This window comes from Scomber japonicus, chromosome 2, assembly GCF_027409825.1.
Source record: "Scomber japonicus isolate fScoJap1 chromosome 2, fScoJap1.pri, whole genome shotgun sequence".
NCBI lineage: Eukaryota > Metazoa > Chordata > Actinopteri > Scombriformes > Scombridae > Scomber > Scomber japonicus.
In genome coordinates this window covers 21632614-21649414 of record NC_070579.1, presented here as the reverse complement: position 1 = coordinate 21649414, position 16801 = coordinate 21632614, and the positions used below count along the sequence as shown (strand labels likewise).

General features: G+C 39.6%; 1 protein-coding gene across 1 annotated transcript in view; it reads right to left on the bottom strand.

The window, feature by feature from the left end:
• Window positions 1–16801, bottom strand: part of camk2d2 (calcium/calmodulin-dependent protein kinase (CaM kinase) II delta 2) — a 39620-nt gene that overhangs the window by 4492 nt on the left and 18327 nt on the right. The window contains exons 3-20 of the mRNA XM_053337585.1: window positions 15152–15211; window positions 13242–13296; window positions 12202–12267; window positions 11550–11622; window positions 9908–10010; window positions 9669–9752; window positions 9436–9530; window positions 8712–8834; window positions 8374–8457; window positions 8063–8105; window positions 6854–6894; window positions 5619–5678; window positions 4073–4117; window positions 3719–3767; window positions 3078–3176; window positions 1770–1790; window positions 1295–1370; window positions 1102–1196 (exon numbers count right to left, since the gene is read on the bottom strand). Of these exons, the coding sequence (XP_053193560.1) occupies window positions 1102–1196; window positions 1295–1370; window positions 1770–1790; window positions 3078–3176; window positions 3719–3767; window positions 4073–4117; window positions 5619–5678; window positions 6854–6894; window positions 8063–8105; window positions 8374–8457; window positions 8712–8834; window positions 9436–9530; window positions 9669–9752; window positions 9908–10010; window positions 11550–11622; window positions 12202–12267; window positions 13242–13296; window positions 15152–15211 (1272 nt within the window). The remainder of the gene's footprint in view (window positions 1–1101; window positions 1197–1294; window positions 1371–1769; window positions 1791–3077; window positions 3177–3718; window positions 3768–4072; window positions 4118–5618; window positions 5679–6853; window positions 6895–8062; window positions 8106–8373; window positions 8458–8711; window positions 8835–9435; window positions 9531–9668; window positions 9753–9907; window positions 10011–11549; window positions 11623–12201; window positions 12268–13241; window positions 13297–15151; window positions 15212–16801) is intronic.

The following is a 16801-nucleotide window of genomic DNA, read 5'->3' as shown; positions in this document are numbered from 1 at the left end:
GTGAGATTTATATAGCGCCTTTCACAAACCCAAGGATGCTTTACAAAGGATAAAACAAACAAAAACAAACAAAAAAAATCAAGACTGAGCAGGAGAAGAGAACGAGAAGTGGGACGGAGGGATTGTAGGAGAGAGTTCCAGAGCTTGGGGGGCCGTGGCGCTGAAGGACTGGCCTCCCAAGGTGGACAGTTTGGTGCGTGGGACTGCGAGGAGGTTGGAGATGGAGGATCTGAGGGACCGAGGGAGAGAGTAGGGTGACAGGAGTTCGCAGAGATATGTTGGAGCCAGGTTATGGAGGGCTATGGAGCACAGCTGCTTCCTATTAATTGATTACGTCTGCAGCCTCTGATTGCATCTATAGTACCAATCAAATGTTTGGAGACACTTTCTCATGGGAAGGTGTGTCCAAACTTTTAAAGAGGGAAGTGGATTTTTATATATGTTGTGGATGTTCTGCATGTGTGGGACTGTACTGCACATCAAAATCTTATTGGTGTCTCTATATAAGTTGACATTCATTTTCAATAACACACTGTCTGTATGTGATACTTTAAGACACCCAGTAAGGAATGTGAGTGTGTCATAATTTAGTTGTCCTGAAAAAGTGACTCTAGTCAGATGATGTTCGGCTGTATGTCCGCTACATTAGTGTGACATTAATTATAGCTTCTTTAAGCGTACTTAATTTTTTCATCTTTTTCAGCAAATACTCTGAACACTGTGAAGTGTGTTGTACAATTAACAACTTTTTGGTTCCATCCATGCAGTCATTTGTGAGGCCATTTGTCTGTAAATGTGAGCAAACAAGTAGAAAAATCTCAGGCACAGCTGGAAAACCTTCAGTAGATTGTTGAGAATAAACAATAAATCCTTCCAAAACCAAACTCTCTTTTCAGTCTCTGGTTTTGAGTGCAGAGCCAGCTGGCTACTTGCACCTTTTGGCACAACCCCATATCAACAGTTACTACAAATTTCAACTGCTCTGGACAACAGTTGTAAAATGTTTAAGGATACTTGCACCTGAGGCAGTATCTTGATAATGCCGCTATAATTCATTTTTGCCATAGTCAGAATTATGTAGAAATATGTTTTTCAACTCACCATTCTCAAAATAAAAGCGATGGAAGTCATGTCCTTCCACCAGGTTGCCCAAAGCCTCGGGCTCGAAGGAAGTCAGACCAGGGTCACAAATCTTCCTGTTGCACCAAAACAGAAGACAGAATCAGCAAAGGAAGTAAGCACATTATCATACTGAGTCAGATGTTACTGTACAAATGCAGAATAAAAGACTTACGCATAGGCCTCAAAGTCTCCATTGTTGATAGACTCTATCAACTGCTCAGTGACTTTGATAATTTCCTGTTTGCGAGCTAAAACAAAAGATCACAGAGCATCATCAGTTGCTCAAACTGATGTGAAAATTGTTAACATTGTCACTGTATTTCAGGCAAATGTAGGTCTGAATGCAGAAAAAAGGAAATCTGACATCAAATTAGCTTCAAATGGGTTTTAGTCTACAGATTAGCAGGACTTCAAACTTATTAGAAATGGAAGGCGCTTGAAAAAAAGTATTTCATAAAATTTCTGTTGTTTCATGTTCGTGTAACAAAACAGAAAGCCTCCCATGACTAATAGTGATACCAGGCAGGGGAATGCAGGATGACACGAGTCCTTTCATCCAACAAAGCTCAAAATGAACAAAGACAAACCAATGCTCAGATGCAAGTATTTGCTATAAAAGCAGTTTTGACTAAGTAATGTTGAGTTACCTTTATTGTTATTTGTGCAGGCTGGGGATATTGAAAACATTACTTAATTTGTGCAACAAAAAGACATGTTAAATATATAAAAAAAAAAAATCAATGTCTTTCACCTCCTTTGTCTTGTAACCTACAATGTGTGTCTACATGATGTTGTATGTGAGTCAGCTCTTTATTATGTGAGTCACTGTTTGAGTAAATCAGAACAGAAGGCAAATGGAGGCGTGAGAGGAGAGTCTGTATCTACCAGACATGAATATGTAGCAAAGGAGAATCTTCTTCAATCAAAATATTGAGGAACAAATCAAACGGAAGGAGAAGAACTTGAGGGGGTTAACAAAGGGTTTTATTTAAATGGGGAAGAGGTAGTCAATGCAGCACAAGGTGCAATAATCTACACCAGGGAAATAAACTGAAAACTAGGAACACACAATTTTGAGGCACTTTACATGGAACAGTTTCCTCCAGTGATGACCAGGGTTATTATAGTTTTTAAATGTTCATTAGTTTTTATTTTCATTTCATTTTCAGTTTGTTTTTTTATTTCAGTTTAGTTTTGGTTAGTTTAACAAGTGATTAGGTTGTTTTAGTTTAGTTTTTATTTAGTGTTTGGTCTTAGTTTTAGTTTTTCAGGTGTTCGGAGGAAAGCCTTGATTTTTAGAAGCTGAAAAGGATGAAATAATGAATGACACTGAGGTAAGGTTTGCTGTGGTAGCTGTCTGACTGTGAGCTTATATTAGCTGTTTCCTGCTTCTCTGTTAGAGGTTCGAATGAGGACTTTCACATTAGTGGGATTTTTTCATTTTAGCTGTATCCCACAAATGTTCCCATCACTCTTTTACACTTTTACTTTTATCTACTGGTAGTCAAACTATTCCCATATTGGGCTGTGATGTTTTCTGCCTGGAACTTCCTCTTCTTCTTTCTAGAAAATTGTAACCTGCACGTCAAGCTTCTTCTTCTTGTGAGTTATGCAGCAACTGGAATCTGCTATGCTGCCACCTTCTGGAGCCAACCCGTTATCTCAAGAAGTCAAACTGAACAGGACACAGTAAAGATTGAGGGAGAAAATGAAACAACAACGAAAACAAAGCTGATTTTATCTGCAATTCTGTTTAGTTTTAGTTAGTTTTGCATTGTTCATTGTAGTTTTTATGTAATTAGTCATTTTTATTTTTATTTCAGTTCACTTAATTACTTTTTCACTGATAGTTTTAGTTTTAGTCTTAGTTTTGGTTAACTATAATAACCCTGGTGATGACTGGGTAAAACAAAGGGAACAAAACAGGGCATCTCCCCCACTGTAGAGGGACTTACTCTGAACTGAGGAGGTGGGAGTCTGCCTCGATTCAGACATCTGTGAGGAACGGCTCTTAGAGCTCAAGATACCACTTACTAAGCTGCCCAGACGAAGGGCTATCAGAGGTTGCATGGATGGATGCCAAGTATGTGTGTTGAGTGGGGGATGTGACAGAGATCAAGGTTGTTTAAGGCGTTTGTATGTATAAACAAATGTAGGAGGATTGTGGGGGGAAATTAATATTTTTGACAAAACAGAAGAAAGGAAAAAAAGAAAGAAAGAAAGAAAGAAATGTAAAATGAAGAAATATTTAGTGATAACAATAAAAAAACTATGCAAAACTGAAAAAGCAAGCTGTGTTAAGCAATTTCTACAACAATGTCAGACATAAATCTGAGAAACACAGAAATGGCTGCAAGAGAGAGTAGGACAGAAAAAGAACAGGGCGGTCTGCATGGTGCAAGACTGACAGGCAGCAGGATGGCACAGTGGTTAATTTGCTGTGCACTTTTGCTGTGTTTTAATACACAATGAAGAAAAAAATGCAAAAGTATGATCAGTTTAGCTGGAAAAGGTGAGGACGGACTGCTGAAACCATACTGTACAGTGTGTTTGAGAACTGTAGGTAAGAGGGGAAAAAAACCTTGAGTTTCCCTACCTTTAACATCTTCATCTTCTATGGTGGTGTTCGCACTCTCAATAGACTCCTTAAGAATGACAACATACATATTTTAGGGTTTGGTATAGAGTACAGTATGTAGGCATGACTATAAGAGCATAATTTATGTTGCCAGCTGGAACAACATTTTCAAATAAAATGCTCTTACGAACTCAGATTTAACATATACTGTACAATTTCAATATAATTTAAACATTTGATTATGTAACAGTACTACAATGCTTGTATGTATACTACTATTATTAATTATCATTCTTTAAAGATTATTTTCTAAAACACAGGGCTAGATTGTTTTAAATTTAAATTTTTTAAATTAAATATTTGTTGTAATACCTTGTTTCCATCCACAGGGTTGTGGATCACAGTCGTCTGTGGTTCCTAAAGAGAGCAAGTGAGAAATTGTGTGAAGACATGACTAGAGGAGTCCAGAAAAGGTGTGGTGGCACAGAAAGACTGTTAAGAAAGTAAAGAAAAAAATGTGCTTGTGTGTTTTGGCAGTATTTGAGTATTTGCGGGTTGAGAATTTTGCCTATGACTTATTTTGGCCTCATTTTGAACTATATATAACCCTAACCCATATCCGATATTCATTTTTTGAATTACCTCCGTTGTTTTATCTTTCCTGGTGAATGGTATGACTGCTCAATGCCTTTTTCTATGTGTCTGCTTTTCTTTTATCAGTCCTCAGCAGTGTCCTGCCTCGGTAATCAGATGTCTTGGATTTTGTAGAATCGATCCTGATGACCAGCTCAGTCCTTCTAATCACTCATCCAGATTACACTAGATTATAACATCAGCAGGGTGTGTGTGTGTGTGTGTGTGTGTGTGTGTGTGTGTGTGTGTGTGTGTGTGTGTGTGTGTGTGTGTGTGTGTGTGTGTGTGTGTGTGTGTGCCTGTTTGTGCCAGAGAGAGCACATGGACACAGAAGAGATGATGGAGAAAGGAGGATAGAGAGAGAAAGAGAAATAGATGTCATGTGCCTGTGTCCAGTGTAATCAACTTGACAGAAAATGGGAGGAGAGAGACCCTTTGACATCATGCAGAGCAGCAGTCATGTGGTCTGACATCGACGGCCAGTCAGCAGACACCATGCACAAGCCAATCAGTGATAGCCAAATCACTTGAGAATGTAGCATCATAATGAACCTAAAAGCCAACATCTTCACACTCCATCCATGCACAGACAAACAATTTTAGCAATAACCTCTTAACAACACATCCTTGGATGGCTACTACAAGAAACCTACTATCAAATGCAACACTGACAGCGGTATAGTACATTTCATGACATGGGAGGAGCACATGCATGGTGAAGGTGTGTAAGGAGGGAGAGACGAGGGGTTCTTGCAGAGAAAAGGGGGACACAGAGCAGAGGGTTTGAGGTAAAGGTTGTCCCTAAATACAGATTTAAAACCACACTAGCTGAACCCTGATCCAAATGTACATAACGGCTTATTGTTTCAGCCTGACATTATTACTATACAGATCCAGCAAATCCAAACTGGCCAAGCTCTATATGTCTCATGCATGGTCTCGTAATTCAGATGAATGAATTAACACATCAATCTGAATTATAAATACATTATCTTTCATGGTTAGCAGTATATAATGTGCTGGAGCTGGACATGCTGCGCAGTCACAAAAGCTTTTACACAATATTTCATTCAGGGATAGCCTAAAGTTAGTACCCATGATATATTCTATATTCTTATACACTAGGTTAAGAATTTAAATCTGATCAAGAAAAATTGAGATCAAACAGGAAATGATCCAGCCTTGTGTGAAAGGGTGAACCTGTACCTCCTCCATGGTGGGGTGTGAAGTGGGGAGGTGTGGGGGATTTTGTGGATGAATGTGTGGTGAAGATGAGTGTGTATACCAGTGCAGGGGCAGGGCCAGTGTCTTTAGGACTGGTCACTGTGTTGGCTTTGTTGTTGACCTGCAGGGGGCAGTGTAGAGGGGATATGACACACATACACACTTTTCAGACACACACATGTGCATGCACGCGCACACACACACACACACACACACACACACACACACACACAAACACACACACACACACACACTGACTAAAGGTCCATTCAAAAATGATCATCCAAACTCATGTGTCCTGAAGATCAGATGTTGCTGAGGTTAGATTGAATATTCTGAAAATAAATGTTGGCAAAACATTTTCATTTTCAGTGAATTAATACACCCTGCTACCATTTGTTGGCTATAAGATATTGTATGTAAGTCGTTTTAAATCATTTTAATGAAGGAAATCAAACCAGAATTAAGTTTATCTGGATTCACCAGTTCAGTTAAAAAAAAGTTTCCCTGTACTTAGTATTTTTAAACATTTACTATGTCAAAGATCTACAACATATTTAACATTTCTCATTGAAGGCATGTCCCTTCATTTTTGACTACTTCTTATTCTATTTTACTGTATTGTGTCACATGAATAAGAGATGAACTCCCTGGAATGAATCTCCCAGCGTGACATACTATAGGCCTGACTATGACCCAAACATTATGATCCATACAATATATGCAGCGGTCCAATCTCAAATTAATATTCACTTGCATGTAAAACAGTCACACTGAATTAGTCAGTGACACAAAACTCTCAACACTGTATGTGCTTACAGGTATGCGCACACACACACACACATACACACACAAACAAACACACACACACGAACACATGCACCTGTGCATAAAATGTTATTTTCAGATCCCCAAAAGCACAGAGAAATAGGATAGAGCACAACAGGTCTCTATAGTTAATATTAAAGTATTATGGAAAATATGAGACACGGTCCATTCAGAAAAGACAGACAGGAAATACCAAAGTTTTTTTGTTTTAAAAAAAAAAAGAGGATTAAAATAGAAATGTAACTCACACAAAATCAATGTGGTCTGCTGTGTCACGAGAACAACTGTGAGATCAAGCTCATAACATAACAACCACTGCCCACTGCTTTGAGAGACTGTCCCTGAATGATGATGTTGTTATAAGTGCACAATGCATAATAATTATTCATAAGGCTCCTCAGACACTGAACATTCGAGCAGACTAATGCAAGAAACAAAGTGTTTTCTTAACTGTGCAAAGCAACTCACCTTAACGCCGTCTGCCTTCTTGTTGAGCAAACTCTTGGCTGCTGTAGAGGGGAAACAGACAACACTTCAGCATGAGGGTTCACAAACAGAGTCTGAAGCCTGAGGCTAAACTATCATGCAGCAAGCATATCAGTCAATTGTGCTTATCTTCAAAGTCCAGGTGCAAAATCCAACTGCAACATCCATAATGCAATGCAGCTCATGCTCCAAATGGCATCATTATTTATGCAATGTTGTTCTCCTGCTACATATTAATTCACATGTGAATGGCTGAGTGGTGGGTAGTTCATTGAGTGTCTATTTAGCAGGTGATGAATGGGATAACCACCCTATTTCAAACGGACTTGCGCAGCATTCTTAAATTGACATTTGCACACATACACATGCACTTACCTTCTAGCAACCATACATACAATCCCACCAATTCTTCTCCCCTCTATTTCTTATGGTATAAAGACTCCAAACACTAAACTGCATTTTAAAATGCATGCTGTATCCAGGTATAAATTCCTGATCTCAAATCACCTCTTTAGCAAGCGTGTTCAATATTGCTCTTTTGACTCCCAATCACCTCATCTTCATGCACATGTGATTAGCTATTAGAAGAGTGAAAAGCCTAAACTTCACTACTTATTAGTTGGGCCCAACCACACCTACTTCATCCCGTCATTCCAAAAATCTTACCTCAAATGGATACCACAATCCAAAAAAAAACAGGAAAGAATATTGAAAAAAGGAAGAAAATTATGAATAAAGAGACACAAATGCACTGCTGCATTTTATTGTAGAATGAAGAGAGAAAGCAGGCCAATAAAAGGCTGAGAAAATAGAGGTAGGTCAAAGAAAATACATGCAAAAAGGTATGATATAGAGAGAGTGGAAGAAAAAGAGAAAGATATGAGAGATGACTCTGTTTACCAGTGGCCTCTTTGCGCTAAGATCATCTTTTTTCTATAAATGAACAGATTGATGGCATTCAAAAATAGGTTAAAAAGTATCAAAAATTTGATCACTTTACCTATTTGTAGTGCCTGTGATCTGTTTCCCCATAACTAGAGGATGAATGTTTCAATGGATGCCTAACCATACTATCTTCAACATTAAAGGCTAAGCCTCCTGTTATTTTGTTTTGTTTTTTGATGAACAGTTTTAATTCATAAGATGTGTTTGGGGGACCAGGTTTTGTATGACAGGCTGTGAGAGACATACCTGAGAAGTTTCTTGTGACCAATAAAGTGGTCAAAATGGCTCCCTGCAGTGATAAAAGAAGGAAAGGAGGAGGGAATGATAATGAAAGTAAGGAAAGAAGAAACAGAAAGAGGAAGACTGGTTATAAGGTTACAGTAAGAGAGATGACTACATCAATTGGGCAAACTGAAGGTTTCAGAGAACAAGTCATCATTTTGCTAACTTACCCTGAGAAGTCTTGAGTAAGGAAGACAGAAAGAAGGGGAAGAGAGCTATGGCTGGATGGATTATTCTGCATAAATAGAAACATGACAGATTGCCAGAAGTCTCACCTTAAGTTTCCTCCTGGCATTGAATTTCTTCAGGCACTCCACAGTTTCCTGCCTGTGCATCATGGAAGCTACAGTGGACCGTTGCTGCAGGAAGAAGATGAGAAGATTTTAGGATTAGGAGAGAATGAAAACAATGGGTGGGAAGAATGTATGGATGTGCATGTGTAGGCAACAATACTGTGGAGATTTTTGTGTATTTGTAGAAGTTGGACAATATAGCATTCTGGAGGCATTCTGTTACTACAGATGTGTATCATTATCAGTGGGTGTGCTTTTGTTGTTGCTTTGCCTCTGTATTTCTGTTTGTTACTGCATCTCTGTTTGTGTGTTACACATACGCAGATCCAAGGGTGTTTGAGGGCCTCTGCGGCAGTGATGCGTTTACTGGGGTTGATGGTTAGCATCTTGTTGATCAGATCTTTGGCCTCCGGAGTTACAGTGTCCCACTCTGGGGATGGGAACTGTCAAAAACAACACAATTTCAAACACTCATTATGTTGTTAAAGCTAATAAAAACATAGCAACACACATTTGTAATATCCCTTTTGTAGTGAGGCAAATAAGCAGAACAGGAGTGTCACTCATTTCCACTCACACGAGTGACTATCAGAGATATAGCCACACTTGTGCCTCTGTGAGGATGTACCTAGACACAACAGTGTTTTGAGTTTAGATTATTAGATTCTAATGTCATCATGCTAACATGCCAAAATAGTGATAGTTACCATTACCGTTACCATTACAGTTTAGCCTGTTTGCACGCTAACATCTACTTATTTGTACTAAACACAAAGTACAGCAGAGGCTGATAATAGGAATGTCCTTAGTTCTGCAGATATTCTGTCAGAAACTACAGTATTATTTTTATTTAAATTGTAATGATGAATATTTAAGGCATCACCAAAGGCAATCCATCCAATAAGTTGTTAAGCTATTTTCGTCTGGACCAAACAGTCTAGACCGACATTGCCATACCTAGAGCCAAGCAGGCAGCTCTAAAACATTCATACTCTCATAAGTGATCGTGTGTGTGTGTGTGTCGATATGTACGAGTACACTTACATCATAAGCCCCAGCTTTGATTTGTTGGTAGAGGCGGTGCTGGTCCTCATCCCAGAAGGGAGGATAGCCCACCAGCAGGATGTATAAAATCACACCTGGAACGGAAGGATGTCATAAGTTCAGCATAAAACACAAAAAACATGAAGGTGACACCTGACCAGTTCAGACAAGGCCATAGGACTGTTCCAGCATCAAAATCATACCAACATTGAGAGAAATCAAATGTTTTTTACCACAAGCCCACATGTCCACTGGTTTCCCATATGGATCTTTCCTTAGAACCTCTGGAGACAAGTAGCCCGGGGTGCCGGCAAAACCTGGAGGAGTGATATGGAGGGAGGGAGGAAATGTGGAATGGTAGGTGGGAGCGAGCAATTCAGTGACTAAGCTGTTTCTCAACTAACTAAATCATTGGTTGGTTGCTTGATTGGCCAACTGATTCTGGTTTAAAAATGGATGGGTGAATACTCACCAAACCATGCCTGCTGGTCCCCCTGCACCTCGATAGCCAGCCCAAAGTCAGCCAACTTGACCGCCGCCCCCTTCAGCTTACTGGCCAATAGAAGGTTCTCAGGCTGGGGGGGGCGGAGTCAAACAGGTTAGAGGTGAGAGGTCACACGCTCTGGGAACAAGCCGCCCACAGACACAGATCTAAAATCAGATTAGCCAAACCAAATCCTAATTCAAACTATTAGGGGTCAACAATGCTAAACTGCTCTTAAATCAGTGTCTGAGGCAAGTCCCTTTCTGCCACACAAAATGACAGAGTAACAGACATGTGCACGGGACCAAATCTCTACGTGACCAGGAACACTTCCACCACTGAAGCTGTGGACTTGTTCCCTCAGCCTGATGGATTCAGAAGGAGTGAATTGGTAGCGGACATGATGTGCTTGTCCACAGTTACACCAATCCACTGTTAAAATCCATAAGTGGGAACAAAGTGCACACTGCAGGGAGAAGGATACAGGGGGTGAGGTGTGGTGTAACAGGAGACACGGATGCAAAAACAAATGACTCATATGGGTAACGACAAACACACGCTGCACACTAACACAGTTTATCACAATCACAAATACATGCAGGCCCCCAGCAAGCACACATGCATACACACTCTCAAACACATACATGGTCACAGGTGCAGAAAGGTCTTTGCTAACCTAGGGCCAGTTAGACACTGTGCTCGAATGAATAATACATTTTCTAACATTTAGAGACTCTAAACACAGACAGCCTGTGAGCAGTCAGTTTCTGGCAGACATATGACTCAACAGGACACAGACACTAACTGACAATTGGACACATCTAAAAAATAATTTACATAATGTGAATAAATGCTCCTTATTATGAAGCATCTGAAAACTTGAAAATCACCTGAGCAAAGGACGTATGTCCTGATAAAGTTGACAGATCAGAAATCTGATTAATCATCACGGTTATTTGATACAGTGGCATGTTCATAGTCCATTTGAACATATTCAAGAGAGCACTCTTGCATTCTCCTTCCTCTTTCCGCCACATAAAAATGCTCTTGGGAGGTTACGACTACCATTAGAATATTCATGACCTTGGAAAATCTTTTACATCTCAACATAATTTTTACATAATTATGCAAATGGTTATCATTCCTGAGTTTCTGGTGCATGATTGCTTCTATTGCTATCAGCGCTGTGCTTCACACGCACGCACGCACGCATGCACACACACACACACACACACACACACACACACACTAAGATGCTGGCCTACTCTACAACATGGAGATAGTACTAGAGGAGGATCTTTATTCTTGACATTGGCAAGACAAGTAATGAAACAAGAGTGCTGACTAGCTCAACAAGGATGTAATGTAACAAAATTCAGGATAGCTGTAAATTTCAGCTGAGATCAAGGTCAAATCATCTTCATTAACTCTTAAAAATGAGAGAATGTGAAAACTAGAAAAATATTTTTTTTTCAGTTTTATTTTATAGAGAAGATTACAGAAGAAGCAAAATGTGTGGATGCAAAGAGAAGGAGTATGAGGAAATTCATTGGCTCTTTCTTAATGTTGCCATCTGTTGTACAAAGTCAGGACTAATCGTGGTTGCAGCCGGGGTTGCAGTCATACAAACCTTCAGATCCCTGTGGACGATCCCATTAACATGGCAGTGATGGACACTCTCCAGGATCTGCTGTATGCAGTGGCTGTGGGTCGGAGAGTAATGTGATGGAACAAATGTAAGGGGAGACAGTGAGGCAAGGAAGAAAAGAACAGGAAGAAAGGCAGTGAAAAGAGAGAAGGGAGGTGATTAATTAAGAGGAAGAGTAGAGGAAACCATCCCATAATAATGTATCATATGTCTTTCTCATTAGTCACTTAAATATGATGCTGTTTTCATGAAAGATGACATGAAGTCACATGAAGTAATTTTTTACTTAGTGTACAGACAAACCAAAGCTATACAATGTCAAGACAAGACAACACAGATACTCTTCCCCTCTGTCTCTCTCTCTCTTTCTGGGGAGGCAGTATTTCAATGTAAGGCTGGTAGTGTAAGGTAGGCTGTGTATGATTAATACTGCAGGCTATATGTCGTAAATCACCTTTATAAATAACTATTTGAAATGCCTCAAAGACAAGGCAGTTGTATCACACCTCTGAGGCGACCATATGTGAAACACACAAATATACGCACACGCAGTTGTTCTCGCGGGTAACAGACAGAGATACATAATGGCTGCTGTGCTCAGCAGTGTATCTGTGTGGGTGGGTCTGTGTGCTACCTGGCATCAGCCTCACTGTAGTACTCCCTGGCCACGATGTCCTCGAACAGCTCTCCTCCTGTCACCCTGTGGAGAGACAGAGACAACATTACAGTGAACATGTTTCTGTAGCTCTGTGTTGAAAACTAAAACAAGCAATGTTTTTGGATATGTATGTAAGCATTCATTTTTCATGTTTGTGTGAGTATATGATTGCACAAGAATGTGCAAATGGGTATGAGTCAGACCTGCCAACACTCCCAAAATACTGTATTTAAAGGCCATCTCCCACTGCCCTCTTGTTTAATTTATTTCTCCTGGGAAACTCCCATAATTTTCCTGTCCCTCAAACTTCTCAATCTACACAGACAATCCACACACTACATACCCTTTCAATCTATCACCACAACCTGGCAACCAACAACCCCATCCAAGGGGCAAGTGCGCAGCTGCTCTCTGCGCAGGCAGTCTCTCATCCTGTCCTCTATCCTCCACCCTCTGACGCTGATGTGATTCATTGCATACAGGTAGTGCTGGTCGAGAGAGGAGGGGCTGGTTTGTCTCAGCCAGCAGTTATGTTTACAAGAATTTTGCTAAGAATTTTCCTCTTAGATAAGTGGGAAACTCAGATAAACAGTTAGGTCATATACAGACAGCTTTCGGGTTATGAGCTTATCCAGCATGCTGTGGTTGTGTAAAATATACTGGCAGTGGACTGGGACACTGTAGTAGTAGATGAAAATATTGCTTCTCTACATGTAGAATGTTTCTTTTCTTGGCTATTGTGTGTTTGTCTGTGTGTGTGTGTGTGTGTGTGTGTGTGTGTGTGTGTGTGTGTGTGTGTGTGTGTGTCTGTGTGTGTGTGTCTGTGTCTGTGTGTGTGTGTGTGTGTGTGTGTGTGTGTCTGTGTCTGTGTCTGTGTGTATGCGTGCATGAGTGTGTGCGTGCATGCATGCGTGTGTGAATGTATGTGAATATCCTAAAACGTTTTGTCCCATTGGACATTCTACAAACATACCCTCACATGTGTGGGCATGTGTGTAGGTGAGTCTGTTACTCACAGATCAAACACCAGATAGTGGAAACCCTCTTCTGATATGCTGTCATGGAGCCGTACTGTAGGGGAGATTTAACAAACACATGAAACACAAACACAGGACAGAAAAGGAAAAAAGAAAGGAGTTAATACTATATATTTAAGTCAATACTTGTTATTTTCATCTTTCTTTCTGTTGCTGTGCCTCAGAGTTTGGTTTTTGGTAATCAAATGTGTCAGAGATACTGTGACAAATTCAATATGCGACATATACAGGAATGTGAAGTATAGTCAAGTAGTAAAATGAGTTTCCAATGTATAATATATTTTACCTCTACATAATTTGGTGATTCACGCTGTTATTAAGTGTGCTTGCATTCCAAAAATGTTCTTAGCAGAGTTGTAGTTGCCATCCCCGCAATCACTGTGATTGGGGGAAACTACTAAACAACTATGACTCAAATAACCCCTATAATCAAGTTCAAATTATAGAGTGTGGCTGACTATACGAAAGCCACAGGTATATAACAGGTATGTTTTCTTCCTGAAATGGGCTTGTTGCCTCATGTTATTGAAAAAAGCAAAACATGTTGATAACCTCAGTAACAAATCTGCATTCACACACTGTCACATTTATTGTTAATCTCTGACCTTGTTTTGGATTTAAAGATAATAAGTTGCCATTTTTTCTTTAATAATAATAATAATAATAATAATAATAATAATAATAATAATAATAATGCATTTTATTTAAAGGCATCTTTCAAAGCACTCAAGGTCACCTTACAAGGCACATATAACACAATAACAGTACATCAAACAATATACCAGGTAACATTTAGTGCAAAGATAAAGAATAAATATGAATGTGACTACAAAGTGCATTAGTACAATAAATAAACAAGAATGTGATTGCATAGTCAGTGTGAGACAGAGTATGCCTCTCTGAATAGGTGCGTTTTCAGGCGGGATTTAAAGGTGGAGACAGAGTCAGAAGTGTGAATGTCTGGTGGGAGAGAGTTCCAAAGGCGGGGGGCAGATCAGCTGAAAGCTCTTGACCCCATGGTGGTTAAGTTGGCAGATGGGGCAGAGACCTGGTTGGCAGAGGAGGATCGGAGAGTTCGAGAAGGTGTGTAGATGTGAATAAGTTCAAAGAGATATGATGGTGCCAGGTTGTGAAGGATCTTGAAAGTGAGGAGTAGAATCTTAAAGTCAATGCAGGATTTGATAGGAAGCCAATGAAGTTGCTGCAGGGCAGGAGTGATGTGTTCAACCTGCATGAACTGATTTTGTGGCCAAATGGGGACAGCTCTGTTTTTTTCGTCATCAATCCATTTTTGAAGGGACATATCTGGCTTTATACTGTAGCTGCTAAATGCTCCACTATACATACCAGCTAGCATCTAACTGTGTCTGTCAGCTGTTTGGTAATGAGCAGAATGTATACAGCCGGATTTTAGAACTTTTTCTCTACATATAAAGTTAGGGAAGCAGCTGGCTTGGCTCTGTCCGAGGGTAAAACGCTAAAATTCACTGATGAACACATTGTATGTTTTGTTTTTTTAATTTAAAAAACCAGTATGTAAAAGTGTAAAATAGATGAATATCTGGTTTTATGCAGGATTATGTCACTGTTGGTTGTAGGTAAGAAATCATATGTAGCTTCTGTGCTTAAAAATTCTGATATAATTAATTAAATAATACATTGTGGCCTGTATAATTCATTGTAGTATTTCCAAAATCACATAACCAGTCTTTTTTCTATTTAAAATGAAAATTTCTAAATGTTAAGATTTAGATGTTCTCAAACTTCATGAGAGCAGAGTTATCTTGGAAACTGACTGGAATGGCAGCTCTCTCTCTCTCTCTGTTTTCATTTTGTATGCCTGTATGCTTGTGTCTGAATGTTTTTTAGATTGAGGATTCGCAGCTCACCGATGTTGGGGTGCTTCAGTAAACGGCAAATCCTCGCCTCTCTCTCCAGCTTCTGATGATCTAAAAGAAAAACAAAAGAGGCACAGACATTTTATTTTTAATGCTCTTCATTATTCCCTGCTATGATTGGCTTTCTGAATCATCTGACATGAAGTTTTGACTCAGTGGAGGACACAGTGCAGTGTTTGTGAATGTATTGTGTATGCATGTGTGTGTTGGCTTCATGTCAGTGCTGCTCTTTTCCTTATCAGAACTGAAATGCTTGACAAAAATAATGTGACCTGATATGTTCTTGGTTATGTGCCACAAACAGACAGGCAACAGTGAACAATAAACACAGTGAGCTGCCACTGTGGATTCATATTAACCTCTGGTGTCAGGGCTCAGTATGAGCTCCTACAATTGGCCTGGGATTGGAGGACATGATAACACATGGTACACTGTGAGAGCAGGCGTGGATGATAAAGTTGAACTCAATATTCACAATATTAACAATATTTTCCCAGTACATGATATTTCACATGTATGCAAAATCACATCATCTGAAAAATGTATTTTACATACATTACACTATAGTACATTACACTGTTATATCAGACTAATCTCTTCACATAAGGGAAAATAAAACTATACCACTGAAAATCAGGAAAACAACATATTAAATAATCACCCAGCACTTTATGAGAAGATAGACATTTTTAAATAATCAACTTTTTATATATCAGCAAAGTAGCAACTAATTATTATTACTAGTATTGATTAAACTGCCTGGGAACGCCTCTGGGTCCCCCGGGAAGAGCTAGACGAAGTGGCTGGGGAGAGGGAAGTCTGGGCTTCCCTGCTTAGGCTGTTGCCCCCGCGACCCGACCCCGGATAAGCGGCAAGAAGGTGGATGGATGGATGGATATATATATCATCAAGTTAGGCGATAAAGCAGTTTCTTCCCAAACCAGAAACTGGAAACAGAAAATTAGATGCTTCTGCTTGAAAAATTACTTAAACGAATAATTCACTCTCAAAACAAAAAGATTTCTCTGTCAATCAACTAATCGATTATTGGTTAATTGACTTTCATTTCTACTCTCCATTAATGTGATGCTTAATTTTGAGCTGGATCATGAGCTGGATCATGACCAATGTGATAGTTACTTGTGTTTATATTTAATTCACAGAATCAAAAACTGTTTCTGAATAGAATTTTCAAAAATGTTACTATTACTAGAAACTATAGTGCTCTTTCGATATATAACTATGTACGTCAAGCTGGAGTTGTAGTGAGTTTTGGGCACTTAATTGAAATGTGGGCTGTTTCTGTTAGGGGTTGCCAGCGCGGATCATCAATTTTCTATCTCTTGCTGTCCTCTGTCCATCTTCCATTGTGCCAACCACCTGCATGTCTTCCGTCACCATATCCATAAACCGCCTCTTTGGCCATCCTCCTTTTTTCTTGCCCGACAGCTCCATCTTCAGCATCCTTCTTTCAATATAACCACCATCTCTCCTCTTCACAATTCCAAACCATCTATCTCGCCTCTCTTGCTTTGCCTCCAAACCATCCGAATCTGTCCCTATAATGCACTTATTGGTAATCTTGTCCTCTCTTCTGCACTCCATGTTACTTTAACCAGCTGACCCCAAGTATTTAAACTC